The sequence below is a fragment of the Rattus norvegicus genome, chromosome 5 (genome assembly GCF_036323735.1).
Source record: "Rattus norvegicus strain BN/NHsdMcwi chromosome 5, GRCr8, whole genome shotgun sequence".
In the NCBI taxonomy this organism is placed as follows: domain Eukaryota; kingdom Metazoa; phylum Chordata; class Mammalia; order Rodentia; family Muridae; genus Rattus; species Rattus norvegicus.
Window position 1 is genome coordinate 154,348,927 of NC_086023.1, and position 11,761 is coordinate 154,360,687.

The 11,761-nt window shown below is 55.8% G+C and overlaps 1 protein-coding gene across 6 annotated transcripts in view; it reads right to left on the minus strand.

The window, feature by feature from the left end:
* Nucleotides 1-11,533, minus strand: part of Ephb2 (Eph receptor B2) — a 181,395-nt gene extending 169,862 nt beyond the window's left edge. For 2 of the 6 annotated variants that reach the window (XM_039110057.2, XM_039110056.2), the window contains exon 1: nt 11,278-11,528. In XM_039110057.2, the coding sequence (XP_038965985.1) occupies nt 11,278-11,338 (61 nt within the window). In that variant the 5' untranslated portion in view covers nt 11,339-11,528. 6 annotated transcript variants of the gene reach the window in all.
* Between the last annotated feature and the right edge of the window lie 228 nt (nt 11,534-11,761).

Genomic DNA, 11,761 nt, shown 5'->3' on the forward strand with positions numbered 1-11,761 from the left:
TGTGTGTGCACACTTGTGCGTGTGCACATGCATTCCATGGCTTGTGAGTGAACGGCAAAGGCTCTCTCTTTCCACCATGTGGGCACAGGGACCAAACTCCCATGGTCAGGCTTAGCATCAGGTTCTGATCCACTCAGCCCCTCTCACTGACCCTCTCCAGGCTGATCTCAAATATACACCAATGTCCCTGCCCCAGACTCCCCAGTACTGGGCTTACAGGTCTGAGAGCTATCATGCCTAACTTCACTGTTCAATCTATAGGATGTAACAACACCGGCCCTAGCGGCTGCCCTTCGGCACGTCTACCCTCAGATAACCCAAGCTGCTTCTGTCATTACTGCTGCTGCTCATAACCGAGCAGAGAGACTGAGATCAGGCAAGGTTTGGTAAGACGGAGACTTTTCTCTTCTGCTCCCCATTAGCACCTGGAGCGGGGGAGGGCAGATGGGGGTTCTTACTCTCATGTATGGGCAAAAAACTAAAGAGGCTGATCCGACAGCTGGGGGTGTAACTCAGTGCAGAGTGTCTGCCTAACGTGCACGAACCCTTGGGTTTGATGTCCCACACTGCACAAACTAAGCCTGATGGTGCACACCAAAAATCCCAGCACTTGGGAGGTGGAGGCAGGAGGATCAGAAACTCAAAGTCATCTTTGGTTGCCCAGTGAGTTCTTTGGTGACAGAGTGGACAAACAAGGACAGGAACTCCACTCTGCCTTCCTCTCAAAGAGCAGGCTCTTCCCTGGACCTCCTGGATCCCCTAGACCCAGGTCAGGGGTCTGGCCTCATCTGGCTCCTGAAGGGACTAGTCCAAGGGTGTCCCAAGTGCTGGGGGCTCCTCAGCTGCTCTGAAGTCTTTTTCCACTGCTTTCCCGGAGCCACAGGAGCTGCCATCTGAGGCTGTGAGTCGTGACAGCTGATGCTGACGGGCACAAGCAAGAGGATGTCACAGCCAGGGCCCTGACTTGAGCGGACTCCCCCGGGCCCCAGCTTTTTGTGGGTTCCAAAAGGGCCCCTTGGGCTCTGGCAGAGCTGTTCCCAGGCCCTGCCTCCCAGGAGAGGCGGAGAAGGCCCATTCAGGAGGGTCGAGTCCCACTGTGCTCTAAGCCGCTTTCGCCCCACTTACACGTTTCAGATGCTTTTTGTCCTTCCGGCTTCCCATGGACTCGGGCCAAGTGACAAGTTGGTGCTGTGGACATATGTCGTCGCCATAATGGGAATGTTGACCTCACGCTCTCCCTGCTGGGGCTGGGCAGCTTGCAACCCGCCCCTGTGCTTGGCAGCTTCTGCTCTCCAGCACACACACACACACACACACACACACACACACACACACACGGGACTCCTACCCGCAGTCCCAGTACGCAGTGCGTTCATAGGCCTCAGCACCGGCCTCACACTTCGAGTGTGCCTACACTTTTGGAATATCTGAGGAGTCACCTCCTCCAGGTGCTGGGAAGACAGCTCAGACCGCACAGTGCTTGCTATGCAAGCATGAAGACCATAGCTTCACATACAGTACAGCAGTACCTACGACTGTTTCCCCACAAACACAAACTTCGCAGATCATAAGCAAGACTGAGCCCCAACTCCCACAGGGGGAAAATGGGTCAGGGGTGAACGGCACCTGCCGTCTTTAGACAGGACTTGGGCACTCCCTGGGGCGCCACTGTCCCGCCAACTTGAACTGCCCACACTAGATCACAAGCCGGGCCAGTTTCTGGGTCTGGGGTCTCTAACTAGGACCCTTGTGATTTATTATCTGTGTGACTTGAAACGTGATCTCCCATGTAGGCAGCAGATAGGAGCCGTATTTCTTGCCTGTCATAAATGTAACATAAACTCCCACTACTACATTGCCTGGCCCACTCTCCACTGGGTCTCCGTGGGTGATGCCAGAGAGGTATCCATGTCACCACATGTACTCCTCTCCCTGTGCTATAAAAGTAGATTTCCCAGCAGCCGAGGAACCACATCCAAACCTTTCCCATCCTCCCTTGCCCCCCTGGGCACGTACTAGCCCCTGACCACAGCAAGAAGGACGGTCACAGTCACACCTCAGATTCTTTTAAAGTCGAATGAAGTCTACGGTTGCGTTTTGACACAAATATCAGGAGGTGGCTGAAATTACGACTCCTAGGGAAACTGAGGCCGAAGTGAAGCCACCTATCCCAGGACCTAATTCCATGCGACCAACCCAAGGCCTTCTTCTTTGACCTCAAACCTCACAACGGGTCTTGAATAAGTTTGTCCCTGGCTGCCCTCACTAGTACGGAGGTTCCTGATTTTACACCTGTCAGGAAGCAACTTGGCCTTGAGTCACAAGGTGAGAGAGAGCCCCGGCTTGCTCAGGACAGATTACACTGGGAAGGTACAGAGAGAGCGTGCTGGGCTGGAGTGGAGAGGGTGGCCTCCTGGCTTCCTGTTGCCTCTATCCCGGGGCTATCCACGGTGTGGAATAAACTGTCTGTAAAGTGGTCGTCTAAATGCCCTTACCCCGAAGAACACAAGGCCCATCTGCTCCCTTGTCAGCCTCGATCAAAATCTGGAGCAAAGGGTAGCCCAGAGCATACAGAGAGACGTACCAGTCATGGCATGAGATGGGAGAATGCCCAGAGCTCTGACATGCGCTTTGGTGGGGAAGCTATTACTACAGTTAAGCAGAAGGTCAAGTCTCTGACAAGGAAGGGGCCTCTTTAAGGCCTGAACAGAGAATGACCAGCCTGACCCGGCTTTGGGATGTGCTGCCAGCTCCTACTTTTCTTGAAGTCTTATACGGAGACTGGGGGTGCTGGAGCTTGCTTATAATCTCAGCAGGCGGGAGGCTGAAGCAGGAGGATTGTCACCAATGTGAAGTTAGCCTGGGCTACAGAGTGAGACCCGGCCCCTGAAAATCCAAGTGGCTGAGATGATTCAGTGGGTAACAGAGTTTCCCCCACACAAGTCTGATGTCCTGAGTTCGATCCCCAGGACCTTGGGTGGAAAGTGAGAACCCCCCCCACCCCGCTCCCACTCCTCTGACCTCCACAAACATGCCATGACACATGCATGCCCACACTCACATACAATAAATTGTGTGCATAATCTTATTTGTGTTTTTTACTAAAACTACAAGTCTTACACGGGCAGAGCATGTAGTTCCGTAAAGCACTTGCCTAACATACATGAAACCTTGGTATATCCTTAGCATGGCAGAGAAAGAAAGAAAGGAAAAAGTCTGAGGCTCTGCTTTGTCCTCTGAGGAACTCAGTGTTGGGTGATGGGTGAGAAACATTGAGGTGTGTGTGAGGCGGTGTCTCCCAGGCCATGTTGGCATGCCCAGTCTCATGGCTGAGTCCCTTTCTCCACAAGGATCCTGGCTGACACTGTGTGAAGCAGAATACCTCCCAAAGCTATCAACCTGCTGGAGAATAAGCCCTGAATCACTCCTCTCTGGGCCAGGAGCTAGAGAGGCTTGTTACTCAGCAGCCGACCACAGATGTGCTTCTGTAGTGTTCTCCATGACTCGTGGCCTGTACCTGGCCCTGAACTTGAGCACTGAAGGGTCCTGACCCAGGTCATAGAAGAGGCAACCAAGGTCCGGGAGGCCTTTAGGTTCTGTCTTAGGTCTACACAGAGTCTGAGCCAGACTCAAGGGTCCACCTGGACCTGAAGAGCCTGGAGGGCTATACCAATAGTTCTATAAGGTAGTGGCGAGTCACCCAGTACTTGGGGAATCTGAGGAGGTGGCTGCGAATCAGTCATGTGGAGAAGTGGGCCTGAGAAGCCAGACTGACTTTCAGAGAAGCCTGAATCAGGAATTTTTCTATAACACACTATCCTTCTAAATGTTGGCTAAGCACTCAATGAGAATGGAGACTTCTGGGGCCTGTGGAGAGGCCCAGTTACATCAAGGCACTGACCTTGGACAGGTATATTTTTCTCTCAGGCCTCAGTTTCCCCATCTCTGAAGTGGGCCCGTTGGTTCCTGCCCCCTTGGAGGGTGGTCATGGCACACTCAGAACTCCTGGCTCTCCATTCCTATCAGAAGCCTTCTCACAACATCTTCATAGTCCCTGACCTCGGCAGAGGCACTTCCTTCCCCTCAGCCCCCACAGCACCCAGAGTTAACATCCGATTTGTCTGACTTACGACGTTATTCTGACCATTAGCACAGAGATTGCCTTTTTATGGCAGGTTTGTGAGTTCCAGAACACTCCCCCCTATATTATCTCAGGATGCTGATGGAGGTGGAGGCTGGACAGCTGCCTCAGAGACCCTGGCCAGAGCCAAGCCTCTCTGAGAGCATCAAGCTCTGTTCCGGAAGCAGCTGGAGAGGACAGGGTCCCCCAGTGCCACCCACACCCAGTTAGACCCGACCTTGCCATTCTCTGGGTGTCCCCAGGACGGTCAGTTTCTGGGTTTCCTCTCACTCATCTGTCAAATGAATGTGGCCACATAGCCACTGCGAACCTGTAGGACAGACAGACAGGCTCAGCAAGGTTTGCAGTCGATCACAGCCACCGGCACCTTTTCATGGAAACCAGGCAGGCACTGGGCCAAAAGTGGGGTGTGACCATGGAGAATCTGGGGGATTCTGAGGGGCGATGGGGGAAGGGTTTGAGGAAATGGGGGGGGGGGAGTTAAACTAGGGCAAGGCCTTTGAGGAAAGCCTCAAAGACAGGCTGAGGGACCTCTTACCCTCAGCAAGGATCAGTAAAACCCAGCTCTAGAACACAGGCCTTACCTGTCTCTGCTGTTCCCCTGCAGGGGAGGGCAGGGCCAGGGGAGCACTGAGACTGAGGACTGAGTGAATCAGCACCTACGTTCCTCCACTCTGAGCTTGGCTGCTGACTGGGATCCAGCCACTGCAGCTTTGTACTGTTTACTCACACCCGAGGCTCACCCAGCTCACCGACTTCTCCTCCAGGGAGGGTATCAGTTCCCACAACCACCTCAGGAGTACAGAACTAACACTCAGAGAGGGTGAGCGACCAGCCTGAGGACACACAGGAAGGGATGGTGTGACTCTATATATAGCACTCTGTGTGCGTGTGTGTGTGTGTGTGTGTGTGTGTGTGTGTGTGTGTGTGTTTGAACAAACATATGCTGCTTACAGGACAGGGGTAGGGTTGAGGGAGGGACCTGGGGGAGAGGGTATTCACATCTCAGTTATGCCACCAAATGAAGCTGGGCATGGCTGAGTGTCAGGTTTCTCTGCCAGTCGGGACCTGTACTCTGGCTCTCACTTAAAACCTCACAGTGCATCCAGCAGGTCCTGGCTGTCCCTTACAAACAAGGAAACTGAGGCTGAGTACACTGCTGGCTTAAGACCACAGAGTAGGAAAGACGGTAGCCTTCGGAGGGAGTAGGTACACCTACTCCGGGGGATACAGGGGTGGGTGGGAGGAAGGGGAAAACAGGTGGCCCCGGGATGCTCACCTAATGAGGCCCAGGCTTCAGTGGCCTCAGCAAGCCCCAGGTGACACAGGAGTTCCCCTCCCCCACCTTCCGGAAGGCAGCTGCTTTAAAAGGCCCTAAAACCTTTTCAAGGCCTTATCAGTCTTGCCTCCCTGATGCCAATCAGGAAGCTTCCAGGTGCTGCACCAAGGGCCACCCCACCCCTTGGAGCTGAACAAACATTCTTCCCTCCCACTCTCCCGCCCTCCTGCCCGCCCGCCTGCCTGGCCTCCTCCTATCCGGCAGCCACCAGGAGGTGCCGGGGTGGGCATAGGCCCTGATGCATACATATCATTTCCCAGATTCCTCCTGGTGGTCCTTCTCTCCCAGGAGTCCCCGGTTGTATCTCAGGTCACTGGGAACAAGTGTTACTAGCCCATAGAAAGACCAGAAGGGTGTTTAAAACACAGATTCCATCCACCTTGCTCCCCACTCACAAAACTGACAGAGGCAGATCAGGATGCAGATCAGGAACTCGAACCTCATCTACACCCTTCAACCTGGACAGAAGCCCAGGGCCCCTCCTTCTAGGCCTAAGACTTCAGTTACCAGTGAGCTCCACCCTCAGGTTCCTCCCACCCTTCTTGTGGGGGTCTTTCTTTGTACAAGGAACTTGCTCCACCAAAGCTCACAGGTGAACTCTGGGCGAGCAGACTTGACAGGAGCTTGGGCTGAGGATCCTTAAAGATGCCCAGAGGAGACTGGGGATGTGACTCAGTTCCTGGCTAGCATACTTGCCTATCATGCAAAAGGCCCTGGATTCAATCCTTAGCACCCCATAAAACTGGCGTGATGGCGGACAACTGTAATCCCAGCAAGTGGGAGAGAGAGACAGGAGGACCAGGAGTTCAAGGTCTTTCTTGACTATGGAGCTAGTCTGAGACTAGCATGAGTGCCCAGAGAACTATTGAGGTGTCTTTACCAGGACACTTCAATCAAGGGGTCAGAGACAGCAAGGACAACCTGCAGGAGACACTAGCACTGTAGCAGGACAGAAAGACACACTGCTGTTAGACTCCAGAGGTAGGGAGAATCCCAGCTAGGGTTTTATGGCCGGCTCAGAGTGACTAGAGTGCAGAACTATGGGTAGTCTGAGATTCTGAGGGCATCCCACAACTGTACAACATAGGGATGCCTGAATCCATTCATATGTAGAGCGCTGTCCCAGGGCTGGGGGAGCAAGGCACCTGTGGAATGGAGCCAGGACAGAGGATTGTACGCTAAGTAGACAGGTACAGCCCAGCCCAATCATCACAGACGACACTACAGGCAAGCCAAGGGAAGGAGCCATGGACCCAAAGCAGCATCCCCTCTATGCTGAGTGTCTGCCAAGCAAACCATAGGAGATAAAGTCCAGAGAGTGTGAGCATCTTATCCCAGGCCACACAGCATGTAGTGCTCCCATTCAAACCCAGATCCATGGCTCTAGAAGACTGTCTCCACTTACATTCCTATGAAGTCAGCAGGCAATTTTCTCCCCCACAGTCAGACTCTGTTTCCTACGCACCATCTGCCCCTGGAGATGGATGGATGGGTGGATGGATGGATGAGTGATGGATGGACGTAGGGAGGGCAACCATGAAGGCAGATGGACAGAAGATAGATGGATAGATGTATGGATGGGTGGATGAGAGAACAGGTCCATCTGATAAGAACTCTCCAGTGCTGGGGTTTAAAGTGAAGCTTTGATTTCCCTAAGACATACACAAAAGCTACCTCCTCTGAAGTGAGAAAGAGAAAAGCCAACCCCACACAGGAACTGTAAATTTACCCCATATTCACCAAGGCTTGGGGCATATGAAGCTCCCAGTCCTCATCAGAAAGGGTCTGGGTGGTCTTTTGGCTAAACTGTTCTGCCTCACACACTCAAAACATTTCCTTCCAGCCCTGTGTGAACCATCCCCAGAGTCTCCCCCTCCAGGAAGGCTTCCTTGGTTTCCCCAGTCCTTTTCTTCCCATGCTTGTCCCAGGCCCACTCACTCAGCCCTCCATCCATTGACTGTGATAACTGACTGCACACTTGTCCCTGAGTGCCCTGGGTATCGGCAAGCAGCTCTGCATGCTGGGATGCCACAGCCAACACAGCAGCTTGAGTCACTGCCTCCTGAAGTTCATGGTGCTCAGGGCCAGGCACCATGAAACAAGGAAACCACTACGGTTGTTACAAAGTCAAAAAGGAACTGGTAAAATACAAAGTAGCAAATACAGTCAGTGAAGGCCTCTTGGAAACTGGCGTTTGAGCAGCTCTATGTACCATAACTGCAGATATTCAAATGGTCCAGGGGGTCTGCACCTTCAGGGAACTCACAGTCCAGAGCGCCGGCCTTCCTGTGCAGGAAGAATATCAAATCTGGATATTCTCAGCATCCCCAATCACTGACGTCATCCACCTTTCCAAACACAAATCTGGCTAGGTCCCTCAATAAACAGCTCAAGAACCGTCCATGGCTCCTTCTCCATTTCCCTCAGCATCTTACTCTTCCACCCCAGCCCTTCGGCATCTGCCTCGGGTTCCTTCTAAGTCTCAGCTCACACTGGTGCCCTCGAGGCACACTCCCTTAGGTCACACCCAAGGAAATGCCAGATCATCTGGCTCCCGGACCTTTCCATATGCTGCTGGCTTGCCTGGCAACATTTTCCTCATCCTCACAGTCCCAAAGTCAACCGCCTCAACTCTGAAGAGACCAATCTGTAAAAAAAAAAAAAAAAAAAAAAAAAAAAAACCGCCAGGTGGCTAAGAAAGTTCATTGCCGGGAGAGTGGGGAGTGAGAAAATGAACCGCAGGCTAGAACCATAAAAGAGGAAACAACCCTTTCCCAGCCCAAACTGCACCCCCAGGTGGCCCTCAACTTCCTTCTGGCAGTGCTTGGGGACACACTTCACACATCGGCTCTTGCCAACTATTTTCTCTGTCAGCCTGTCCCCTGTCTCCTTGCTGGCCCCAGGGTCCAGCACCACCCAGCCAAAAGGGAGCACCATCAATATTTGGAGAGCAGATGCAGGGCTGTGAAGGGGAGACCTCAGCTTTCACGTTCCATCTAGTAGTGAGTCGGCCACCATCCTCTGTCAGATGTGTCCCTGGGCCTAGCTCCAGATGTTCAACACTTTGCTTTTCCTGGAGTGGTGGGGGGGGGTCTTGTGGTTTGGGCGAGACTATGCTCACCACTCTTGCTAGGGGAACCACTCCCCAGCACACACACATGCGTGCGCACATGCACGTGCACCCCATCTCCTCTCAAGCATTCCACAGGCTGGAGCTGGAAATCCTTAGGCTATAATGTTCAGGGGCAGCCCCGTGAGGGGCTGGGAGACAGAGCAAGCCAGAAGAGAAAGGAAGGCAGGCAGTAGTGGCCTCATAGCTCTGGATGCTAGAGGCAAGGGCTGTCCTCCCTGGTCTCTGGTATCCATACTGTCCCACAGATGGGGCTGCACCTAGGAGAATCCAAACGTGCCCCAGATAGGCCATAGGCAGTAACACCTATCCCGCCTTCTCGGCATAAAGCCCGTACTCAATTCTTGTAGCTGGATTCGTTCTCCATCCACTACCCAGTGTGATCGTTACAGTCACGCAGTGTGAGACAGCTAGTGTGGTCACCTTAAGTGACAGAGGGAGAGACGGAGGCTTGGAGAACGATTTGGGGATGGTATGTATAATGACAGAACCGCCAGAGAATAGCCAGAGGAGGCCCTACCTAGGGAAACTGAGGCTCTTACAGAGAAGGCAGCTGGCCCGGGGTCCCAAGAGAACTAGAAGCAGCCCCCTGAGATCAACCTCATACCATCTCTCAGTCCCATATGAGCGGATCATGATGAATTAAATTCTCTAGTGTCCTCCTATTCCTGCCCCCAAACGGGCAGCCATCCCATCTTGTGACATCAACTGCCAACCAGGCCTATGTCCAGGGCCAGGGCCCAGCCAGGCCACGGCCCCCCAGATTCTAACCACCCACTTGCCAGAGCTGGACAGACGTGGCCCTTCCATCTACCCCACGGTAATTAAAAACACACTTGGGCCTTCTCAAACGCGCAAGAGAGGCCAATTTTCTTCCCCTCCAGCCCCACTGACTGCAACCTAAAGAGCAATATTTATGCCAAGCTCCCCAAAATACTGTAAACATCCCAACGTATAGCGGGCCAGCACATGAGTCATTTCCCCAAAGCCGGAGTAATGAGTGGTACACCAACCAAATCCCAGGGTGCTCCCCGCCAGCAGCCGGGCTCCAGGGCTGCCCTCCACACCCAGGGCCCGTGGCACCCTCAGTGCCCTGGCCACCCCACTCTGGGAAACCGCAGGCAGCCGCCAAATCCTGCAGGAGCCGGAGGACAGCTGCCTTGGTGCCAAACACTATGGCTGCCATCCAAGGACCCCCCCTTCTCCCTGCACTGCGGTCACTAAAATGCTCATTACTGAGAGGGAAACTAAGTTATAGCACGGGGTCCCCCGCCATGCCTGGAGTGGCTGTGCCTGGACCCCTCACAGCTTCTTCCCAAAGTGACCCGAGAAGAGGGCAGTCTGTGTCTCACCCCTCAAGCCCTCGGTGGCACACTCCTAGAAGAGGGTCACTCTCTTTAGGGGTAAGAAAGCCCAGCCAGTTGTCTGAAAGACCTCAGACCCAGGGCCTATTTTTATCGCCCAATGGCTATGGCTGAGACAGGATTTTTCTGAACCCGCGGTTTCCCTATTTGTTTAAAAAAAAAAAAAAAACAGTAAAAATTCGACCCATCTGGCTTCCCGGAAGACTTCTCTTGAAGGATTCAACACGGATTGTCGGCCGGCAAGCACTTTGCAAAGAAGGCTTCAAGTACCTTGTCAACCGTGCAGCACGCTGTAAACCACTGAGAGCAAAGTACTTCATAAACTGAAGCGATTGGCAAACTGTAAAGCGCAGTACACGTGAGAACCATTATTAGGATTCACGCCTGGTCCTACCAGCCCAGCCATTCCTGGTGGACACACCCAGACCCCCGCTAACAACTTTCCCTCCAAAGCCAGCGAGCTGCGACCACCTGGCAGCCACTCCCGCCCCCGGGGGGTCGGGTGGTACCACAGAGCGGGGCCTCGGGGAGAGGCCCTGAGACCCAGGCCAAGGCCAACAACACATGGCAAAGCATCTGGTCGGGGCTCTGACGGCAGCTGGAGAGTTCTAGGGGCTCTAGACTCCACGCTGAGCTCTGTCGCCCTCGGGGCGGTGGCCCGCAGAGGTACCCAGAGAACCCGGCGCGCAAGAAAGATGCCCATCGCCCCATCCCCCGCTCAGTCCTGCTGGGGAGGGGACCCCATTGTACGCCGCGAGCGACCGGGCGGGCATGGACGCGGCGGTGGGGGACACGCGCGCTTCGCTCCACTCCGCGGGTGCCCCTGCTCTTCGGGTGGCCCAGACTGCATCCAAGGGGGCGCGGCCAGGGATCCCCAATCCTTGGCGCGGCCGCGGTGCCTCCCTCGGAACGCTCCCTGCCAAACTTTGCAGCGCCCACTGCGCGCCGGGCCCGCGCCCCTGAGCTCGGTGCCGAGGCAGCGCCGGGCTCTGCGGGGATGCGGGGACCTCGGTGGCGGGCGCGCAGTGGTAAGAGTCCCCAGCCCTGGGCGGCGCTCGCCGGGCTGGCTACAAAGCCTCGGCAAGATGGTCCCTTCGCCTCCTCCTGGCACAGTCAATCAGCGCCCGCCGCTCCCCGGGCGCCCGCGGGGCCCCGCGTCCTCCCCAGCAGTGGCCGCCGGCCACACCTCCCCGCGGCCACCTGCGCCCCGCACCGGTCCCCGGGCAAACTTTGCGACCGCGGGGCCGAGTGAGGGGGCGACCCGGGGCCGCGGCGGCCGCTCCCCGCCCCCATCCCCGCTCACCTTCCACGGCGGCTAGCAGCGGCAGCAGCAGCAGCGCGGCCCCCAGCCTGCGCACGGCCATTGCTACGCTGCCCGGAGCCTCGGGCCGCGGCGCCGCGGGGACCCCCGGGCTGGAGCGCGCGCCCCGGGCTCGGGGGGCCGGCGGGGAGCGGCGGGGCGCGGCGCACACACACACGAGCCGCCGCCGCCGCGCAGCCAGCAGAATGAGCCATCCAGCCCGGGCAGAACGGGGACCCGGGCTCCGCCAGCGCTGGGCACGGCCCACCTGAACCGCGGGCGTGGGGGGAGCCGGGGTTGGACTGCCAATCCTGTGCCCTTGCCCGGTGCATCCACGGGTCGTACCACGCCCGAGGCATGGTCTCCTAATTCTCTTGTGTCCCTTCAGAGGGAGCATCATCCGCGTAGGAACATTGTGATCCCCCGCACCCGGGTGTCCGGGACCCCGGATTCCCCCCCGCGCAGCAGTGGTCTCTCCCGGCGCTGT